The sequence below is a fragment of the Balaenoptera musculus genome, chromosome 20 (genome assembly GCF_009873245.2).
Source record: "Balaenoptera musculus isolate JJ_BM4_2016_0621 chromosome 20, mBalMus1.pri.v3, whole genome shotgun sequence".
Taxonomy (NCBI): Eukaryota; Metazoa; Chordata; class Mammalia; order Artiodactyla; family Balaenopteridae; genus Balaenoptera; species Balaenoptera musculus.
Genome location: NC_045804.1, coordinates 52,649,790 through 52,671,979, shown reverse-complemented (window position 1 = coordinate 52,671,979; position 22,190 = coordinate 52,649,790). Strand labels below are relative to the sequence as shown.

Sequence of the window (22,190 nt, the reverse complement as noted above, 5' to 3'; positions counted from 1 at the left end):
CAGCATCAACACAGCTGCCTGTGGTCCCCTCCCACGGGGTCGGGCCCCTCCTGGGCACAGCAACCTGAAGAATGTGGACAGTACCTGCTGCTTCCTCCTTGCCCTTGGGAAGGGCAGAGGGACTGGGGGAGCTCTGGCTGCCTTCGGCGTTAAGCCGGGGCCCTGCCTCCTTGCCCCGCCTCTTCCGTTGTCATGGCAACCCAGCTCCTCACCTTCAGAAATGCAGCTTCTTGCCCGCTCTTGAGAAAGGAGGCGGCTGTAATGTCCTGGAAAGAGCTCTAAGTGGGGAGTCTGGCCGCCCTGGGCTTTCCTCCTGGCTTCGCCATTTGGCAACTGTGTGACACAGACAGGTGACATCCTTTTGGAGCTTGGTTTCTTCCTGTGACATCAGCCTCGCCTCACCTGCAGTCTCGGTGTGGATACCCAGGAGGCACTTCTGATCACCACCCATGCCAGGTTCAGAGGCCAGGGTGAAGGCCTCTGGCCTCACTTTCATGGCCTGGGTTTTGTTTGTTTGTTTTTGAGTTCGGTGACTGTCCTGTTTCTAACTGCTCTGGAGAACAAATGTCTTGCTGCAAGATAGTAAAAGTCTAGACAAAGAAATAATATGCTGTCACAAACTGATGGGAAAAAATAATAAGGACACACACACACAAACACACACACACACACACACACACCACCCCCTAACATTAAGGCCTCCTGAGAAACACTCTGGACCCGCAGGGGGCGGGGTGGGCAGGAGGGATAGGTCAGCACATCTGTGCCTGAACTTCTGGGTCCTTTCTGAGCAACATCGGGGGAGGCAGGCAGGTGGCTTTCTCCCAGCAGCGGGGACCTGCTTTCCCCTGCCATTAGCCTGTTACGAAATAGGATCCAAACCCCAACTCACCTGCCGAGACACTGTGGGCTTTATTCTTTATAGTTACCACCCCTGGACAGAGAAGAGGCATCTCTCCCATCCAAGGCGGCGATTCTGGGGTTCCAGGCGTCACGCTCAGCCAAGCCAGGGCACCACCGACCTCTCCTTTGGGTGATGAGATTTCAGGTGCAAACCTACCCACGAGGGCTCTTCCCTGTGGCCTGTTCTGGTGACTGAGCTGACCGCAGGGGTGAAAGCCTCCCCTGGTGGAGCTCCCTGTCCCCTACTTCTCCATTCACTCACTCAACGAGCAGGTACTGTCGTCTGCCAGCTCCCGGCACCAGGCTGGGTTGCAAACTGATGACCTGCAGCTGAAACTGAGCCACAGGCTAAGTTATATTTATCCCACACTATGTTCTTGAAAATTTGGAAATCACTCTTAAAGTTTGGAAATTGCATCTGAAAATCTGATTTCTGGATTTCTTTTGGCTTACCAAAAAAATCTAGTAACACCAGGCCATAATCCCGTCTCACCACATTCAAATGCAGTCGAACACTGGCAGCACCTGCCATGTAGGCATGGGCCTCACCGCTCCTATTGCCCCCCTGGCCCCCTGGCTTCACTCACACACTCCACTTGCTGGCCCCTTTAAGGCAGTTTAGTTTCTGATCCCTGTCATAGAAGAATAATGGCAAAACCTAACATGTGTTCAGCCCTTACTACGTGCCAGGCTCTATTCTAAATGCACTGCACGTATTAACTCGTTTCAGCCTCACAATAACAGTGGGAGAGACGCTATTATTATGCCTGTTCACTCAAGGAATAGTCACTGAGGGCCCAAACCCGCCAGGTACCCTTCTGGCAATGGAGATGCAGTAGGCAACAAAACAGATAGAATCCCCGCCTTCACGGCGCTTTCATTCTGGTGCGATCCCAGGCAGCAGGCAGAATAAATAAACAGTAAGTCAGAAGGCGTACATGCGAGGAAGAGCGATCAAGCAGGATAAACAGTCTGGGGCGTGCTGACAGTTGGGGGTGCTCTTGTTAACAGAATGGTCACTATAGGCCTGGCTGAGAAGGCGACATTTAAGGAAAGCCGTGAAGGAGGTGAAAGATTAGGAGAAGAGAATTCTAGGCAGAGAGAGGTTAAGAAACCCACCTGGGGTCACACAGCTAGTAAATTGCAAAGCTGAGATTTGAACCTGGGCTGGTTCCAGAGCCTGGCTCCTGACCCCTGCATTACAGGGCCGTCCCTGTCGCTGAGACCCTCAGATTTAGGGCAGAAGGCAGGCAGGGAACGTCGTTGCTCTTAGAGAGCTAGAGCTGGTGGGGTGAGTTGGGGCAGGGATGGATGAGGGGCAGTGGGAAAGGCCTCGGCTCAAGGCTTCGGCTCTGAAGATTCTGATCACCTGTCCTATCCTCCCAGAAGGCCAAGATGGATTGACCCCCTGCTGTCAGCTCTTTATTCTAATCTCAGGGGGCTTCTGGGAGCTCGTCTCCCCACTCAAGCTCCAGGCCCCTCCTCCCTCCAAGTACTGCGGTGAAGCAGCCACAAAGCCTCCTAATCCACCAGCATCTCAGGGTGCAACCGCTTCCAGCAGCACCCAGCCAGGCAGCCAGGAGCCCCATTGCTCCCACACACCCGCCCACCCAGCGGTGACTGACCGGCTGGGCCCGCACCACCTCACCCATGGGGAACAGCAAAAGCGGAGCCCTGTCCAAGGAGATCCTGGAGGAGCTGCGGCTGAACACCAGGTTCACGGAGGAGGAGCTCAGTACCTGGTACCAGTCCTTCCTGAAGGAGTGCCCCAGCGGCCGCATCACCCGGCAGGAGTTCCAGACCATCTACTCCAAGTTCTTCCCTGAGGCCGACCCCAAGGCCTACGCCCAGCACGTGTTCCGCAGCTTTGATGCCAACAGCGATGGCACCTTGGACTTCAAGGAGTATGTCATCGCCCTGCACATGACCAGCGCGTGCAAGACCAGCCAGAAGCTGGAGTGGGCCTTCTCCCTCTACGACGTAGATGGCAACGGGAGCATCAGCAAGAACGAGGTGCTGGAGATCGTCACGGTCAGTGTCAGCCTCTGCGCTCCCGGCTGAGCTGGACGGGGGTCACCCGGGATCAGGACCCCCTGCTGCTGCTTCCACACAGGGGGCCTGGCTGGGGGGGGGGCTGGAGGGGGGAGTGGGGACCCGGGCCTTGTGAGTCAGTGGCTCTGACAGCGTGGTCAGGAGGGGTCTCCAATAGACCAATATTAACAGAGGGCTGGGCGCATTCCCACAGCTTCATTTTCCTCCTAAAGAAGAAGAATCTGGGTATTTCCTATTATTGACCTTTATTGTTTCCCTCTTTCCCTCCCACCTTCCTTCCTTTCTTCATTAAAATGTCCTTCAAAACCTTCCACAGGACGTACTCAGATTCTTTCACAAGTCATTATATATATATATATATAGCCACACGGCTTGTGGGATCTTAGTTCCCCAACCAGGGATTGAACCCAGGGCCATGGCAGTGGAAGCTCCGAGTCCTAATCACTGGACCGCCAAGGAAGTCCCTCACAAGTCATTTTAAAGACACATGTTTCAAATACATTGGCCCAGGATAAGATCATCCGATAAGATTTTTAGATGTCTGCAAAATAGTTTCATTTAATATATACGTAATTCATGCAATTTAGAAACCTACACAAAAGAAAATGAAAATCGCCTTTAATTTCAGTATCCACAGAAAACTACTGTCAACATATGGGCATATATACCTTTCCAGTCTTCTATCTGTAGATTTTAAAATAATTTTAGAACTATGACATATTCACATACGGTTTTTAGTATACTTTTTTTCAGCCACTATTTTATTATGAATGTTTTCAATATCAAACTGTTTTTAATAGCTGCTTAGAATTCCATCTTATGGACATGCCATAAAATTATTCAACCATCCCTATATTTTTGGACAATGAAGATGCTTCTATTTTTTCCTATTATATCATTTCTATTTCCCTTCAGTTAGTATCGTTTTACAGGATCTTTTTTTGCCCCACTACCCCATGCCACTTGCTTTATTTCTCTAATTCCATTCCTGTTAAGAGAGAGCATATTTTTCATATTTTATATAATTTTTGATGCATTTGCAATCCTGCTTTCATTTGCGCAGTTCCTCCACCCTTATTAGGAGAAACCATAAGTAAAATAGCTAAGCTTGCAGCTTGCGGTAAGTGGGCTCTGCTTGGGCCTCCCATTAGGGGCAGGTGTGTGTGGGAACCTTGCTGGCCTCTGGGCGCGGCCTGTAGAGCAAGCTCCCCTGGATTGGCAGGTGGCCTGCGATGGGGACCACTCCCTCAGAACCACCTAAAGGATGCCAGGCCCAGCAGAGGCCTACAAGTTGGTGCTCCTTCAGGGAAAGGAGGAGTTGGGGGAGGAGAGAAGGAGGGGCGCATCCACAGCTGAGGCTATGCAAGACGATGCCGAGCCTCTACTATCCACCAGGTTCAAGGTCACTGGCCTGGGAGTCAGAAGTTAAGGATTCTAGTCCCAACTACTTCATCACCAAACTGCATGGCCTCGAGGAAACCATATAATCTCCCAGCGCCCAGGGTGAGGATGCAATTGTTCGTTCTCGGTCCATTCACCAAGGCCCTGACAGTCCGCCCTTGGCGTTAGAAGCGGGGTTGGCCGGCAGCCAGTCACGTCCAGCCTGCACATGGTTCCCCGGCTCAGGACAGACGGAGGAGTTAAGGGAGCCGCTGCACTTCAGCGCTGGGAACCTCTGAGCTCTGAGCGCTGTCAGCAAGGCTGCTGTCCCAGCTGCTGGGTTTGGTTTCCTTGCTTCTCTTGTTACAGCACAGGGAGCCGAAAGGGGGCTTCTAAAGCTGCTGATCTTCCCTCCAGGTTAATTTCACGGGCGGGCATTACTGCCCCTGCCTGGCTGGCTCCCCGATGTCTCCAAGGCCTGGTGGAGTCCTAGTGACCTGGAGCTGAAAGGGCACATCGAGACCACCTTGTTCCTTTCCCTGATCACAGGTCGGGAGGCACTTCCTTCTTAGCTGGATATTGTCCATCCAACTCCTTTACTAACGAGACTAGAGGGAGGTGAGACGGATCCTTGAGCTTTAGGCTAAATCTTTCTCTGGATCCCTCCCTGAGCAGAAGGGCAAATGAGGGGCTTCCCGAGACCTTCCCCAGCCCCTAGAATGCTCTCCAAGACATGCCAGAATAGCACGCGATGCAAGTACAGAGGTTCTAGAAACAAACTTGCCCGGGTTAGAATCTCCACTCTTCTGCTTCTGGCTGGGTGACTTCTAACAAGTTAGTTGACTCAGTTTCTTCCTCTGTGAAATGGGGCCAATAACCCCCACCTCATAAACTTGTCATGAGTTTACAGGTAAAAACGCTTAGAAAAGTGGCACGCGTTAATCACTTAACAAATATTAGCCCTTACAACCAAGGTACCACCTGGACCCAGAAGAAGCCGTTTGATATTCTAAAACTTCTGGGGAGTGGGGTTAAAGGTACCAGTTCCCAAACTGCAGCCTCGGGGCTGCTATGGGATTATCATCAGGAAGTTTTTAATTCTTATTTTCATTTTTTTAATAAGATGAAAGTAACATGTCTACAGGGGCAGGAAATTCAAACAGTGCAGAAAGGGACAAAATAAGAAGGGAAAGCCGTCTTCACCCCTCCCCCACATTCCCTGTCCCTTCTGAGGATCTCAGAAGTACAGATGCCCCTTCCCCACCCCCAGGAAGGGGGGGGCACTTGGATTCAGTAGGGCGGGCTGGGGCCTGAGCATCTGCATTTTAACCTCTGCTGTGGTGCATCCTGGTAAGCGACGTGGGTTCCCCCAGAATTACTCCCTCTCACGGGTTCTCCCTCTTGATTCGGTGCAGGCTATTTTCAAGATGATCAGTCCTGATGACGTGAAGCATCTTCCGGAAGATGAGAACACCCCGGAGAAGCGAGCTGAGAAGATCTGGGGTTTCTTTGGCAAGAAAGATGATGGTGAATTACTTCTCCTTCCTAGCCTTTGATTTCACAGTCATGGGCTGTGTCCTAGTGATCCCAACAAGATTGACCCTTCCGAGTCCAGTGCCCACGCAGGACCGAGGACCCCTCCTCCTGCTGCGGGGCTGTCGGAAGGGCTTTTGTGGGGAGTAAGCAGAATGGTCAGCGGGCAGTTGTGGGACTCCTCTGGAGCTGATGGGAAATGGCACCACATCCCACCGCTCATAAAACTCGATCCCTGCCTGAGATTCTCTGGGGGGAGGAGGAAGGCTCTAAATGATGGTGTGCTTTGGAAGAAAAAAACATCTTTTGTTATGACAGAGTTAACCCACATTGAAGGAATAGTAAAAAGTCAAGGCAACAGCCCATTAGCAGTTTGTATGCAAACAGCAAGTTTAGAGGCTTTGCAAGCAAACCACTTTCTTTTTCAATGGAGCGCCTGTTTTTTTTAGACACTTTGGTTTACTTGTTTATAAAAATGCCTTCGGCACAGTTGGGACAGGGTAAACCTCACTTCAGAATCATCTGAAAGCATGGAGTCCCAAGTAAGTGGGATCTCAATTTACATGGTTTTTCCTTTAGGAAGTTAGTTTGGGTCCCTTGAGAAGCATGGCCAGATGGGATTAGATTTCAATTAGATTTCAAGAGATTGATGGGGGGAAGGCGTATGAGGGAAAATGGGGAGGGGTCTGGAAGAGTCAGGGATAAGCCGTCAGACTGCAAAGCAGATGAAACATTTATGCGCAGAGGCGAGGAAAGCGGGTTGGGTAAGATAAGTCTTAGACTGCAGTGCTGGGCTAGGACAGTCTTGGCAAAGCTGAGGGGGTGTCCTCAAGCCCCCTTCTTCCAGGAGCTGGCCTGTCTTGGCTCCCTGCCCTGTTCAGTCTGGCTGGGAGCAGCCCGTGGGGAGCACGGCCTTGCATTGTAAGCGGTGATGGATTCCACAACTGGGCAGTGAGGGCTGCTGGTGTGAGGCTGATAGGGCAGCTGGGACTTCTTTTTTTTTTTATAAATTTATTTATTTATTTTTGGCTGCATTGGTTCTTTGTTGGTGTGCGCGGGCTTTCTCTAGTTGCGGCGAGCGGGGGCTACTCTTCATTGCGGTGCCCGGGCTTCTCATGGCAGTGGCTTCTCTTTGTTGCAGAGCAGGGGCTCTAGGTGCACGGGCTTCAGTAGTTGTGGCACGCGGGCTCAGTAGTTGTGGCTCCCGGGCACAGACTCAGTAGTTGTAGTGCACAGGCTTAGTTGCTCTGTGACATGTGGGATCTTCCCGGACCAGGGCTCAAACCCGTTTCCCCTGCATTGGCAGGCAGATTCTTAACCACTACACCACCAGGGAAGTCGGCGGCTGGGACTTTAAAACCCAAATTTCACCATCCTGACCTGCACAGGGAAACAGCCTGGATCCTAATCCAGGAAGGATTAAGGTTGCCGAAAAGGCCTGGAACATAAGCCAATCGCGAAACCCAAATCAGCTCAGCCAAGCTTTATTGAGCACCTACTACGTGCAGGACTATGAGTGTAGCCATGAGCAGGAAGGAACACCTGCCTCATTCTAGAGTCATTTCTACAGGTGACTGTCTCCCCATCAGACAGATTCCTGGGCCAGGGGACATTATCTCACTCCTTTCCACGCCACACCCTGCCCTCTGCCCCCTGCAATGACCTCAGCCCCAAACACAGTGACTCTGGCACAGAGGAAGGGCTTAGTGAGTGCATTTCACTGGATAGAACTGAATTTAATAGCTGGGGACAAGGCTCTCTCTTGTCCTAAATGGGAAGGTAGATCAGGAATGCAGAGACGCCTAGGAAAGGATCACCAGCCAATCAGAAGAGACACAGCACACTTCTGGGAGGCCTGGCAGTGCCTGAACTTAACCCTCTTGTTGCTGGTTCCTGGGGAGGTCCAGGGGTCCTAGGGTGGAGTCAGGGGTGGGGTTACCCTCAGGGGCACTGAGACTCAGAATTTTCATAATAGATCCATCAGTACTGGGTATGCTGGCCGACGTCAGCTTCATCGCAGCCTATCCTGACTGTAGTAATTTTTTCCCCCGTGCACAGATAAACTTACAGAGAAAGAGTTCATCGAGGGAACCCTAGCCAATATGGAAATTCTGCGACTGATCCAATTTGAGCCGCAAAAAGTGAAGGAGAAGTTTAAGGAAAAGAAACCCTGACGTCAACTGCTCAGGTCTCCTCCCCGTCCCCCGCCCCAACATAAACACGCATGTGCACACGCGCCCCCGGGGCGGGAGAGCCTCCAACCCGCAGCACATTAACCCCGCAGCACAGCTTCCTGCCAAACGAAAGTGTCTTTAGCAATTCACCGAGTCCCGCCCACTATACCTGCCTGCCTCCCCTCCACCTGCCCGCCAGCCCAGGCTTCCGTAGTAATCCCAGGATTAGGTCACAGGAGCCCTAAATATCCCCACCTCCTACCGTGTAAGCTCCTTTGTGGATTGCTGGGTAAGCAGGTTCCAATAAATGCAAGAGGAGCCGGGCACACAGCTGACTGGTCATTCTCGAACTGGAAAAAGAAATGATTTCTGTCGGCTCAGCCTCAAAGACAAGGTTGTGTCGCAGTCGTAGGCCAGGGTGCGGGGGCTGTGGCGTTGAAGGAGAGAGACAGCACAGCCCTGTTCTCGTGCAACTCAGGGCGCAGAGGAGACCATAGACCTTGAAGGAGTCAGCTGAGGCGGTGAGGTTACCATGGAGACACGCAAAGCACTGTGGGAAGACACAATGGGAGGGGCCGACTTTTCCAGAGACGGGGAAGGTGTTCCTGATGAAGAGGCATTTCAATTAAGACCCAGTGGATTGTCGTGGGGGAAAGGTGGTGGTGGGGAAGCAGTGTGTCTCAGAGGCCCTGAGGCAGGAATGAGCATTTCGAGTTCTAGGACCCTGAGAAGGCCAGTGGAGCCAGAGAGCAGAGAGAGGAGGGACAGCGGATTGTGAGTAAGCCTCCAAAGCAGACCGGGGCCAGACCGTGCAAGGCCTTCCCTGCAGCCCAGGGGAGGTGAGGGTGGTGGGTACCGTGTGGGGTTTCAAGTAGGAGGGATTTATGTTTGTAAGAGGACCCTCTGGCAGGGTAGAAATAAATCAGAGGGGCAAGACCGAGGCCTGGAGATCACACTCTTACAGTCGCCCAGGTGGCCTGGGCCAGGGGAACGGCAGTGGGATGAGGAGAATGGGACCTGCTCGGGAGATATTTAGAAGGTAGAATCCACCTGACTGGTACAGGGGAGGAGGGAGGAGCAAGGATGGCAGCCAGGTTCGTGGCTTGGGTGCCGGGTGAGTGCTGATGTCATCCACCGAGATGGGAAACACCAGGGAGAGATGCTGGTTTCAGGAGATAATGACAAGTTCAGTTTTGATACGCTGCAAGGTGAAGACAGATGTCCCTGAGGCCCCTATTTTTAGGGACAAGGAAAAGGAGACGCAGAGAGAGCAAGCAGCTCGCCCGGGGTCAGCTAATGAGCAGAGGCCAGGCCAGCGCTGCCCACTGGCCCACACTGCCTTATCAGAGCTTTAAGGCCTGGGACACCTCAGAGCTCCACTGGCGGGTTCTCAAGAGCATTGTGTTCATTGTTTTGAAAGTTCATCTATTCTCCAGGCTTAAGTTCCAAGATGAGGTCAGAAAAATGCAGGACATGCAGATGTTCTGGACACTTGAGCAACCTGTGTGCAACCCTCTGAGGCTGGGGCGTCTCCATCTGCCGGTGTGGGGGGATCACCCCAGCTTTAGCAACAGCAATGGCACAGTCACTGCCACCAGAAAGTGCTGCTCTTTGTGGAGGGGAAACTTGAGGGTCATCATAACACTTAAGGATGGAGCGTCTCCTATGAGCCTGCTGGATGCTCGGCATTATTTCACTGATGGAGGTGTTGTTATCCCCATAGTATAGATGAGGACACCAAGGCCACGAAGTAAGAGTAGGAGTTGGTACTCAAACCGGAGTCCCTTTGATTACACCAGGCTGCCTCAATAGTTTTCACCTGGACATGACAGGACAGAGAATTCTGGGATTGCACAGCATCGGAGCTGGAAGTGGGAGGGGGCTACACAGCATCTGGTCCAGCGGTTCTGGGGGGAGGACAGTAATAACCTGCCCAAGATACCCCTCCAGTATCAGACATAGCGGGCCACCCAGGAGCCATGTCGGAGGGAGAAGACAGACCCAGGGTGGTCTAGGGATAGAACCAAAGGGCTCAATGCCTCACTCCAGTGCTCTTTCCACACACACTGCCCTCCATGAGCGAATCTGGTGGGTTGGGGTGTGAAATTGGGAGCTTTTCACTTCTCTCTGAGGTCAAGGTATCCTTGTCACTCGAGTCTAAAAGGATAGACACTGCATAATAACCTTGTTGGTTTGTGGTTCAGTAAGAGACATAAAGGGGCCACTGGACCTTCTGTTGACCAATGGAGGACCCAAGAGTCATAACCTAATTAGCACATCTTCTGTTAGCTTGGGGTGGCAGGGCCACTTGGGCTGGGATCCTGTACAGCTCTAGGGCACCCTGTGGGGAAGATGCTAAGAGAACTTAGAGGCAGTGTAAAGTCCAACTTGACTGAAGAGAAGAGAAGGAGGAAGGGGTGGTAATGAGCTGTCATCAAGACTCTTCCAGATGCAAGGAACGCAAGACCCAACACCAGTTGCTGTGGCACAAATATTATTGACTCATGTAACTGAAATTCCAGGAGTAGCACCAACTTTAAGGTCAGGCTTAATCCAGGGGCTCCGACAACGTCTCAGGGCTCTTTCACCATCTCCTGGTTCTGCTTGCGGCTGTGGAGTCTCCATTCCCAGCCAGGCTTTTCCCCCAAGAGGGCTACCAGCAGATCCAGGCTTACTTCTCTGTGGTTCCAATTTCAGCAAGAGAGAAAAAAATGCTTTTTTTGTCAAGAGTCCCAGGACTGTCTCTCACTGGCTCTGATTGGTTCTATGTCCATCCCTGACCCAGTATCTGGTGCCAGGAGGATGTCATGCTCAGGCTGGCCAAGCAGATTTTCATGCCCATCCTTGGGGCTGAGGATGGAGTTGGAATGACTCAAACTTCAAGGACTGAGAGTGGGAGATGTGTGATTTCCGAAAGGAAAATTTTGGTGCTGTTAGTATAAGAGGGGTGGATTGTAAAAATAGATGTCCACTATAGAGACTTTGTGGAGGTCACTTCACATCTCTGAACTGCTTCCTCATGTACATGGAAACTCAAGGGCAGAAACAAACTCATCAAGAACAATAACCCAAACTGCTCTCACAGGGTCTCCGCCTCTTGTGCAGTGGCCCTTGGGCATTTCTCAGCATCCCCAGGAGGCACCCCAGACAGAGTCATCAATAGGTCCCTCAGTGCCAGGTACCATTGCTGCCACCAGTCACATTTCCACCACAGCCAAGGCTACAGTGCTTCTGACATGTCCAAGCTGTGTGCTGGGCTGCTGGTGTGCTTTCTGGCCTCACCAGCCATCGATGTTTCTAGAAAGTGTCCCAGGTGATTACAAAGCCAGGATTGAGACCCACAGGCTGGATCTTTAAGGCAACAGCAAAGTGAATGATCTAGGGAGTGGTCTAGAAGAAGGGAGACACTTGCCTTCCACCCTTTTGACCTCTGACTTCTGCTTCTCTCTCCAACCTCTCTGCCCACTCTTCTTGGTCCCTGAGACAATGGACCACCCAGGTTTCCAGGCTTAATACTGCAGCTCTTTTTCCCACTTCTGGCCAGGAACAGTGCACCAGATTCTCCAGGGGCAGAGACCTTCAGCTCCAGTGTGAAACCAATGTAAAAGAATCAACAAAATACAAATCAAATTAAATAAACTTATGTTAATCATTAGCAGAGCAAGAGCAAGCAGCAGTGTGTGTGTGTGTGTGTGTGTGTGTGTGTGTGTGTGCCACCCCATTTGTGGAGTGAGTGGGGAGGGCATATTTACAAGTGCTTAAAAAAAAAGTTCCTTCTATTAGTGGCCAGGTCCTGGATAACTGACCCTCGAAAGCATCTGATGCTCCCAAGATGCTTCTGTCTTGTCTCCTTTGATGAATGTGTTCTGAACCTGCTCTGAACTGGCTATGCTGGATACTAGCTGGGAATACGACACGGCCCAGCTTTCTAGGTGCTAATAGGTTGATGAGAAATGGCAGAGATTTTTGCAGAAAGGAAGAAGTAGGACATATATTTTAATGATTGAACTGTGGACAATCTGGACACCAAAAAACAAATCTTTGCTTTGTTATGTACTTGCCTAAGGTCATTGCTTCAGTTTCCCCTGTTGCAGAGCAGAGCCAGGACTGGGGGGAGGGGAAGATGGGCACCGGCCTCAGGTGCGAAATTTCAGGTAAGCGACAAAAAGCTCAGTAATCAAGATAAATAATATTTTCATGCAATCGTTTAAAAATAAAAATTAATGTTAAAACGTCCATGATGAGCAAAATATCAAATTTTTGTATAGTCAGGTCCAGACCCTTTATTTGCATCTCATGGCCTCACTTGCTTCACCCTCATCCCAGCCTTGGTTCCAATAAAATGTCATTTTTATAAATGGCCCGTGGGCTGTAGCTTGCAGATTTGATTTTTTTAAATATTGCATTAAAATATTACTTATCTTGACGACTGTGGGTTTTTTAGTACTCTCTTAAATTTTGCACCTGAACTGAGGTCTGCTTGCCTCACCCTCGTCTCCGTCCTGCTGCAAAGTGTCCTTGACAATGGAGTTGCCAGGTGAAATACAGGATGTGCAGTGGATTTGGATTTCACGTAAAGTATATCCCGTGGGATATACTTAGACAATAATAATATTCATTTATCCGAAATTCAAATTTAACTGAGAATTGTGGATTTCTGTTAAACATTTTTATTGGAGTATAATTGCTTTACATTGTTGTGTTAGTTTCTGCTGTATAACAAAGTGAATCAGCTATACGTATACTTATATCCGAATTGTGTATTTTTAATTGCAAAATCTGGCACCCTCTACTTGATAAGTATCATATCGCCCCTCCCCCTAATATAAGGCAGGACTTGGTCCCACAGCATCATACCCCGGCCACCCACGTACACATACATTTTACACGCTATAAAAGCGACGCTCCTGAGCGCTGACACCGTTTCAATAGGACGTTCCTCCCTTGACCTTCCTCAGCCTCTTGCCTTACAGCTGCAGCCACTGAGCCTGACCCTAATTGCCTGGGCCCTCCTCAGCCTCCAGAAGCACCCTCCACTCAGGATCTGGGCACAACTTACTCCCCACCTGCAGACCGGGTCCACAGCCCCGGCCCCCTCGGTGCCTCCTCGGCGTGTCCAGATCAGCCACAGTCCTCTCATGTCAGCTGGGTCCCCTCCGGCTCTCAGCATCCAATTCCATACGGGGAGTGGAGAACAGGGCCGGGAGAACAGTGGGCAAACCTCCCAGAACAGAAGGTACAGCCATCCAGGTATCAACGGCAAACCACAAATGGCAGAGGACGGTAGGCAAGTGAGGCTTGAAGAAGCCAAGCTCAGAAAGGCAGGTGGAGCCAGAAAAGTGAGAAAATGACCAACAGCAACTTTCAGAGGGGCCCTGGGTGCTGGGGCCAACCCTCCGAGGCAAGATGGGCTCGTTACAGATCAAACAGAACTGCTGCTGCCCACGGATGAGAACTGAGATGGAGAGAGGGAGGGAAGACTTGACAAGAGAGGAAGAAGAGAGAAGGGAAGGAGAGGGCTCTGGGGGGCGGAGTGCGGTCCACCCTGTCAGAGGAGGGCAGGCGTGTCACAGCTGAACTGCTGAATGCAGAACTCCGGTGGTCTCTCCCGCCAGCGGCCAGCTCAGAGGGGCTTCTGGCTCCTGCGCATCCTGCCCCAGGTTTTCAAAATGTGGGCTCGCATCAGAATTACCTGGGATGCTTGTTACACAATTCCCATCACCGGCCATCGTCCCAGATGCACCCTCTTAGAATCTCTGCCATGAGTCAGACTCTGCATTTAAAACACTTCGCAGGTGGTCCTTGGACACACTGAACCCGACTTCAGATAGACACCTTGTAGCATGAAGGGTAAAGGAAGCGTAGCGGCTGGCCTCTATCTCATAGCAGACATCTCTCCGTATCCTAGGGCTCCATTCACTCGAATATGGCCCAGCCTGGGAGGCTGGTGGCATTCTGGAAAACACACCTGCGGGGGTGATGAGGATGACAGGTCACGCAGAGGCGGTGAGTGTACGCAGCCTCTGTCGTACAGAGCAGGACAAGCCTGGAAGAGACGTCCAAAGTAGGCGGGGCGCCGTCACGTCGGAGTGGGCGGGGTGCGCGGGAAGCAGGCCGACTTTGCGCCCGCAAGGTCAACAACGTGCCGCTTGGCCGCCTCCTCCCTCGCCCACCTCAGGAGTCCCCAGGGAGCGGAGCCAGAGAGGTGGGCTCCTGCCTAGATCTCGCTCTCCTCCAGAATCTCCTCCATGGTGTGGACCAGGGTGAAGTCCCCCTCGCTGCTCTCCGACACGCTGCTGCCCCGGGGCCAGGCTGCGTGGCCTTGGCGGGGCAGGGCGCCCGCCGCCCCCAGGCCCTCCGCAGTCGAGTGCAGGAGACGCCCACCGTGGGGCGAGGGCCGCGCCTTTTGCAGCTTGCCGGAGCCGGTCCCCTCCGCGAGCTTCTTGGGACATTTCTCTAGGAATCGGAAGTTCTTCCCCAGGACCCAGGCTCTGCAGCCCGAGTGGTGGGCTAGCAAAAAGCGGGCCCACTGCTTCCGCAGCTCGGCCTTCACCTGCCAGGTGAGAAGAGGGCGGGGTTACTGCCTGGGAGTCACTGAGTCGTGTGTCCACTCAGCAAATGTGTATTGAGTGGCTACTCTGGACCACCCTTGGGAAACCTACCTTCTCACTAAGGGAAACGAACAAAGAGAAGCAAACAGGTACATGTGAGCAGAGCAGATGATAGTGACACCGTGAGGCCCTTAAGCAGGACAGTGGGGTGAGGAGACTAAAATCTGAGATAGGGTGTTCAGAAAAGGGCTGTGTCGAGGTGACATTGGAAACCTGCCTGGTGGATCACGGGTCCCTGCTTGAAGATGTAGAAAAGGCAGCAGTGAGCAAGACGGAAGAGGTTTTGATGTCAAGAGGCTTACATTCTAGCAGAAGGATATAGAAATCCATATTTAAACCTGGGATGGGGGGAGGGGAAGATGAAAGGGAGCCAGAAACTCCACCAACTCCTCAAGTCAGGAGACTCTGGCCTCTTCCCCTCCCCCTTTCAAGCCTCTTTCTGGGGGAGCAGAGAGTTGGTTGGGGGCTCTGCAATAATATTAATAATAAAAATAATCGTTACCATGCATAGGACCTTTACCGTGCATCCCTGGGGTAACACTGCAGGGTAGGGACCATTGTTATTCCCATTTTACGGACAGGGAAACTGAGGCTCAAAGAGCCACAGTGACCTGACTAATGCAGATCTCCTAAGTGGGTGAGTCACGGCTTGAATGCAGATTTTTGGACTCCAGAGTTACAGCTGGTAACTGTATCACACTTTGATACTCCCAGTGCAGCTCCAGCGGGGCCATGGTTGGGTTCTGGAAAGAAAACTCATCCCAGTACCTTTCCCCATCGGTCTGAGATGCCTGCTGCTCTCTCTCCTGGATGTCTATGGTACCCGTTTGTCCCAGGACGTGCTGGTCGCTGCACACCCCCCCATGGCACCATCACGTAAACCGAACTCTCCAGGGGCAGTAGGGTGCGGGCCTCAGCCTCGCAGGGAGCTAGGATGGCAGCATGGAAAACGTACCTCTCCATTGGCAAAGCAATACTGCAAGGCCACGAGTAGTCCCTGGAATGAAAGGAAGAGGTGGCGTGAAGCTTGACTCAGTAGAAGGTGTGTCTGACGGTTACTTGGAAAGTCCACAGACCGGCCCTAGTCCTAGCAGCCCCTACAAGAGGCAGGCAGCCACTTGCTTGTACTAACTAGAGTGAATCATAATGATTACGTTAACTCGGATTTCCACTGGGTCTCTTCCTACTTTGACACTCACCACCCACATCAGCCTAGGCATTTGCTTACATGCTCGTAGGTCAATGATGATTAAACCCTAAAGGTTCTACATCATTCATTCAGTTATATAAATACTGTACAAGGTGACTGTCCAATTTCTATTTGTCCATAGTGGGCAATGGCTAATTTTTTTTGCCTGATTTGCATCCTTTCCTGACCCTCCCCTACTCCCTGGGCTTCTGGCAGGGCTGTCAATCATGTGGTCCTCATGTTCTAGGAGGGCCATCACCACAATAAACAGCCCAAATGGTCATGTGACCCAAGCAGGCCCAATCTCAGTTCTTTTCACCAGGAAAGAAGAGAAAGTTGCACCCTCTTCCCTGCTTTTGCCAACTTTATAGTCAAAGTTAGTCTGGAGACACTCAAGGGCATCTTCCCAGCTACGTGGAGAGTGCCCGTCTGAGGAGAAAGCCAACATAGAGAAAAGCAGAGGCTGGAGATGGTCAGAGATAGATTTTGATGATACTGTTTGAGTACCTGGATCCAGCTACACCTGGTCCTGAAATTTTCGTTTTTGTGAGATAGTAAATACCCTTTTCTCTTGTCAGAATATTTCTTTCGAAAAGATAGATCATTTCATGCCTGGGGTTTACCATCACACTTAGATTAAAATACAATATCCTAACCACAGGAGGAGCTAAGGCGATGTGGCCTTGTGTCTGTGTCACTGACCTCACCTTGCACCACGCTTCCCCTCAGCTACTATATTCCAGCCACACGGACCTTCTGGGTGCCTTCAGCATCTCAAACTAATGTATTAGGTTGCTGTATAACTAAGTGGGTCAAAACAATAAAGATTTATCATCTCACATACTTCCTATGGGCCAAGAACCTGGCCATGGCTTAGCTGGGTATTACCGCTCAGGGTCATTCTTCTGGTTGCACTCAAGTTGTTGGCTGGAACTTCAGGTGTCTGAAGGCTTGACTTGCTTCCAAGACAGCTCACATGCCTGGCAAGTTGGTGCTGGTTGTTGGTAGGAAACCTCCATCTCTCTCCATAGAGCTTCTTATGTGTCCTCACGACATGGCAGCTGGCTTCACCCAGAGGGTGTGACCCAAGGGAGCAAGGCGGGGGCTGCAACCCTTTTTATGTCCTAGCCTCAAACATCACACACTTTCATGTCCACAATACTCTAATGGTCGCACAGGTCAACCCTATTCTGTGTGAGAGGGCACTACTCAAGTCTGTGAAAACCAGGAGGCAAAGATGACCGGGGGTCATATTGGAGACTGGCTATCAGCTCATTTCTTCCTCAGGTCCCGTTGTCACACTTTCTGTTCTCTGGACCATTCTTTCCTCAAATCTCTGCCTAACTGGCTTCTCAAAATTCAGGTCATAGCTCAAATATCTCCTAAAAGCGAAGTCTTTCCCCGCCACTCACTTTTTGGTAGCCGTTCCAGTCACAATCACACTTCTCTGTTTTATAGTCTTCAGAATATAAATAACCAGAATTGTTCTTTATTTGTCAACTTGGTTATTATCTGTCCCTCCCCGCCCCCTTCCCCCAACCAGAAGACCACCTTTATCTGGTCTTTTCACTGCCAGCTATTGGAAGGGGGTGGGCGTGCTTTCGGTGTGCCAGAAGTCTCACAAATGAGTTGGGTAAAATAGGATTCCTCATCACAAGTGTGTCTTTCACTTCTTCAGGTTCTTGAGTCATGGTCTGAGGAACATCCTGGAGTCTGGTTGACTCTCATTCTAGACGAAGCGAGTGTGAAGGGAGCGGTCCCACGAACAGATGGCTCTCACTCCGTATGTCACCACCACTTGGCAGTCTCTCCAAAGATCCCTTGACAGCAGGAGGCTGGTGAAATTCTCTAAGCAATAAGCCCTTGGGAGAGTGAAGGGTTCCCTAAAGCAGCAAGGAAAGGAAGCTGTTGGGTCCAGTGCTAATTTCTATGGTGGAGTCACTAAGATACGACCCACTGGATGTGCACCTGCACATCTGCCCACCCGTGCTCCCAACTCTGCCTGGCGGGCTGGAGGGGAGCAGCGCGGGGGTGTTCAGAAGGTGCGTGGCCTCTGTCCAGGCACAAGCTCCTAAGTGTGTTTCTAGCTCCATCTGCAGAGCTGCTCTGATTCCTCGCCTTCCTCGGTGGTGCCTGGCGGGGAGCAGAGCTCAGGCTGCTGCAGGACCAAACGATCAGTGTGGTAGCTGGTCTCCAGAGATGGCCCCAAGGATTTCTCCCCTCCTGGTAGGCATATGTGACCCTTCACATCAAGAGATGGACCATATCTTCCCTCCCCTTGAATCTGGGATGTCCTTGTGACTCCTTCTGCCAGCACAATGTGGTAGAAGTGACATTCTGGGACTTCCGAGCCTTTGCCTTAAGAGGGTTGGAAATGTCTGCTTCCTGCCTCTTAGAGCACTTGCTCTTGGGATACTCCTAGAGTCCAGCTGCCATGCTCTGAGATGCACAAGATATGTGGAGAGGCCACATGGAGAACTTAGGTTCCTAATCGATAGCCCCAGCTGAGCTCCCAGCCAACAGCCCATGTCAACGTCCAGCCGTGTGAATGAGCTGTCTTGGACGTTCTGGCCCAAATCAAGCCTTCAGATGTTTGCAGCTCCATTCAAAGATGACATGTATCAAAAGGTTCACCCTGCTGAGTCCAGACAGCCCAGCTTACAGAATCATTCAAGATAATAACATAGTTACTGATTCAAGCCATGAAGTTTGGGGGGAGTTTGCTACACAGTAATGGGTGACCCAAACATGCTCCCTTGCCAGGGAGTCTGATAGGCTAGGATCTGTCCTACAAAGAAATCTGTCCCACAAAGCTCTGCATGAGCGTCTTATCTTCAGCTGGCCTTGGGTGTGTGAGATCAGCTGATCAAGGGGTCACATGACCGATCAAGTCCTCAGAGGAAAAAAGGTCACCAGATACTACTGACATAACAGCTGTAATATTTTGTTTTGTTGTTGTTGTTTCTAATTTGGGATTACTTTTTAAAGAAGATTAAGACCAAGCAACCTAGGAAACCCAAGTGACTAAACTTTAGCCTTTGAAATCCCCCAAAAGATTGAAATAAATTAAACATGGTTTCAAAATGAAAAAAAGTTACCAGTGGGTGCTCTGTCTCCGTTCAAAGCCACATGCAATTCAGCTCTAACAGAAGGTGAAAAGAGCCATCGTCCAGTTGCCCCTGCCATACCTCAGGCTCTGTCCCCTGGGCCCTTGGTGAGTGTGGGGATTCGATGAAATTTATTTTGACCCAAATAAAGCCACTCCAGCCAGTCTCAGCCATCTGAGCCTTCGCAGCTTAGGCTCCAGACATATGAGTGGAGAAGTCATCTAGAAAGTTCAGCCCCGGCAAGCATCCCTGGAGCAGAGGTTGAGACATGCCTACTATGTCCTACCTGGATTCTTGACCCCCAGAATCATGAGAAATAATAAAAATTACTGTCATTTTAATCTGCTAAGTAATGGATGACAATTTAAGCCACGGATAACCAAAACACCAAGGTACCTTCACCACGGGTGGCCTCCTGTTCCTAGTTTCAGCCCACACACATCTGTCAAAGTCCTGAGAGCCTCCTGGTCTCTACTCACTGTTCATTTTGCACAAACTGTGCAGAGAACCCAGCAAAAGTAGGCGCTTAATAAAAGGCTTCATGCTGACACGGTGAATATGATTGTGAGTCACACCAACTATTATAGTGCAGGAAACAAACCACTTTTCCCTTCTTAGTCACCGAGTCACGCTGGCAGGATTAAAGCAACATTTCCATCTCCACACCCTTCTAATGCCAAAGGCCCTCGCCGATAAATCCTACTGATACCAGAACTCTCTTTCCATCTTCGGGCTCTCGCAATTTCGAGTGTGTTTGGATCAAGGGCATTTTGTTTTCTCCAAAGCCAAGGCATCCTTGTTCAGACGTCTACTTACGTGGAAGGAGCTCAGAGTCAACTGAATGAAGAGTCGTATATATCTTGGAAATCCTTCAACTTGATCGTCAGTGATGAAAGAGAAGAGAATCTCATGAACACCCAATAAAGGAATGAGGACCAGCGTGGACTTGGCCAATCTGCAAATAGCAATCAAATACGTGTCATGAAAGCCACCTTGGGAACAGGCAACATTTCCTGCTCTTCTCTGCATCCTTTATTGTAGCTCTAATGGCATTGATAAATAGTTGATTTTCCTGTTTGTCTCCTTGGCTACACGTCGAATGCCTGAAGGGCTAGTGTGGTCTTGTTCACTGATGCATCCCCGCACCTGACTCATGGAAGATGCTCAGAAAACATGAATTGCATGAATGAATGAATGAATGAATGAATGGATTCCTCCATATAATGATATACCTACAGATCTTAACGTTTTGTTTGATGGATAGATTTCCACGCACATGGCTGTCACCATAGGACATTACATCCCCTACCAGGTTTGACAAGTTTCCTATTACCTGGCTAGCGGGTGCCGCTACCTCTTTCTCTATTTGGGACTTCCATTGTCAGTGCTTTATGGAGCCTGAGAAGGGAAAGAAAATGACTTGCCCAGGGTCACACAGCCACTAAGTGGTACCTCCCAGCCTGGAAGTGGGGCTTCTGACCTCACACTCAGGCCTTGCACACTCCAAGCAGGATTTCATCATCTGCCCCCAAGCTGCCCCCAACCCTGGTGATAGCAAGGGTAGCAGGAAATGAGAAGCTGCTCTTCCTCGTAAAAAGCGCTGTGTGGAAGCTTGCTGTTGTATACACTCTACACAAAAAAGACAAACATTCCTTTGTACCACCCACGTGCAAATGCACAGCTGGGACCCAAACATTCCATACTACATACTGGTGGTTCCCAAGTGGACCGACTATTAGAATTCCTTATGGAGCTTTTAAAATATATGTATTTTTATTGGTTGGCTCTCTCTCTCTATAGCTTCCTGAGCCCCAGTGTCAACCCCCTGAATCAAAACCTCTGGAGGTTAGACTCTGGGAGTGAGAATCTTTAAGGGACCCCCCACAGGATCCTGACAAGCAGCCACGTTTGGGACCAACTGCTCTTCACCATTGAGCTGCTTCTTGATTTCAAACTAACTACATTAGCAAAGGTGACTCATTCAGGGCATAAACAAAGCTACTGTCTGATACACATTGGGAAAAAAAGAGCTTAAATTTGATGATTTTTTTAGCCCAAGTCCTTGTCTTAAAGGGCCAAACTAGGAGAAGTTTCCTCCCCACTGAATAAAAGCCCCATGGAATTAAAGGTGTGGAAACAGAGAGGGTCAGCAGTCCCTCATGGGCAGTATCTTCAAGAAGGTTTAACTTCATGCAAGAGAAAGCGCTTACTATGAAGCCTGCATCTTGGACGTTCTGGCCCAAATCAAGCCTTCAGATGTTTGCAGCTCCATTCAAAGATGACATGTATCAAAAGGTTGACCCTGCTGAGTCCAGACAGCCCAGCTTACAGAATCATTCAAGATAATAACATAGTTACTGATTCAAGCCATGAAGTTTGGGGGGAGTTTGCTACACAGTAATGGGTGACCCAAACATGCTGCCTCTGTGAGGGTCATTCAGATACAGTGTTATCACTGAAACAAAAAACCTCACCTTTGTGCCCTGAAAGGACCTAAAGCCTATAAGAGTTGAGCAGGAGTCACCAAGGAGAGGGACTCCCCCCGAGCATATGGGCCGAGCGTCCCAGGGCCTCGATGGTCAAGGGGAGGCCGAGGAGTGGGGAGTCTGAGACACAGGCCCTGGTTACGTGGTTCTCCTGAGCCAAGCTCACACCTACTTGCACACCCACACTCACCCGTGCACACTCACTTAGCAACATTAAGGTGTTCCCAAGGAGAGACTATTTCAAGAGTTCTGGGTTTTGCTTGTTTGTCTAATTTCCAGGAGTGTTTTAATACCCTGTAGCTCAGAGGTTGCCAAGTGGCAACCATGGGTGGTAGTTGACCTGCAGACAGTCTTTGCTTATGCTAGGTAGTGATTTTTGCTATTGGAGCCAACCTTAAAAACTAAGGTGATTTCAAGCAAAGGGGTCCAGATCTTCAGCTTCCTTTGAAAAATGGGGAGATCTGGCCATGCTGGGCCCCAGTTCCTGCTTGGCAATCGTCGGCTACAGCCTTTAGAGGGAACACGCGTTCTCCAACCCAACCAGCCTCCTTGGCCCTTGCAAGTGTGTGAGTCTGCGACCCTTGCTCTGCGTTATATGGGTTTTAATGACACATACTTACGTGCAGACCCATGTCTTACCATCAGCTTATTCTTGGAGCCATGCTACTACACTATGCTTTTAAAATAAACTTTTCATTTTGGAATAATGTTAGAGCTACAGAAAAGTAGCAAAGATCATGTAGAGAGTTCCCACA

At 50.5% G+C, this 22,190-nt stretch overlaps 3 protein-coding genes across 3 annotated transcripts in view; 2 read left to right on the top strand and 1 right to left on the bottom strand.

Annotated features, from left to right (window-relative positions):
• Window positions 1–2,420, top strand: part of GAS7 (growth arrest specific 7) — a 204,437-nt gene extending 202,017 nt beyond the window's left edge. Inside the window, exon 14 of the mRNA XM_036835447.1 lies at window positions 2,290–2,420. Within this exon, the coding sequence (XP_036691342.1) occupies window positions 2,290–2,307 (18 nt within the window). The 3' untranslated portion in view covers window positions 2,308–2,420. The remainder of the gene's footprint in view (window positions 1–2,289) is intronic.
• Window positions 2,421–2,532: 112 nt separating this feature from the next.
• Window positions 2,533–8,368, top strand: RCVRN (recoverin). The gene is made up of 3 exons (XM_036835455.1): window positions 2,533–2,934; window positions 5,751–5,862; window positions 7,927–8,368. Exons 1-3 carry the CDS (start codon window positions 2,554–2,556, stop codon window positions 8,040–8,042), a joined length of 609 nt encoding a protein of 202 aa, XP_036691350.1. The 5' UTR covers window positions 2,533–2,553; the 3' UTR covers window positions 8,043–8,368.
• A 5,674-nt stretch (window positions 8,369–14,042) lies between these two features.
• The window catches only part of GLP2R (glucagon like peptide 2 receptor), a 46,736-nt gene continuing 38,588 nt past the window's right edge, over window positions 14,043–22,190 (bottom strand). The window contains exons 11-13 of the mRNA XM_036835443.1: window positions 19,766–19,904; window positions 15,609–15,650; window positions 14,043–14,595 (exon numbers count right to left, since the gene is read on the bottom strand). Of these exons, the coding sequence (XP_036691338.1) occupies window positions 14,260–14,595; window positions 15,609–15,650; window positions 19,766–19,904 (517 nt within the window). The 3' untranslated portion in view covers window positions 14,043–14,259. The remainder of the gene's footprint in view (window positions 14,596–15,608; window positions 15,651–19,765; window positions 19,905–22,190) is intronic.

What these genes read in the sequence shown, in the direction of transcription:
- RCVRN (XM_036835455.1), top strand. Translation starts at nt 2,554, where the DNA reads ATGGGGAACAGCAAAAGCGGAGCCCTGTCCAAGGAGATCCTGGAGGAG. An exon ending in AGGTGCTGGAGATCGTCACG is followed by an intron (nt 2,935 to 5,750) that starts GTCAGTGTCAGC and finishes GATTCGGTGCAG; the next exon opens with GCTATTTTCAAGATGATCAG. An exon ending in CTTTGGCAAGAAAGATGATG is followed by an intron (nt 5,863 to 7,926) that starts GTGAATTACTTC and finishes CCCCGTGCACAG; the next exon opens with ATAAACTTACAGAGAAAGAG.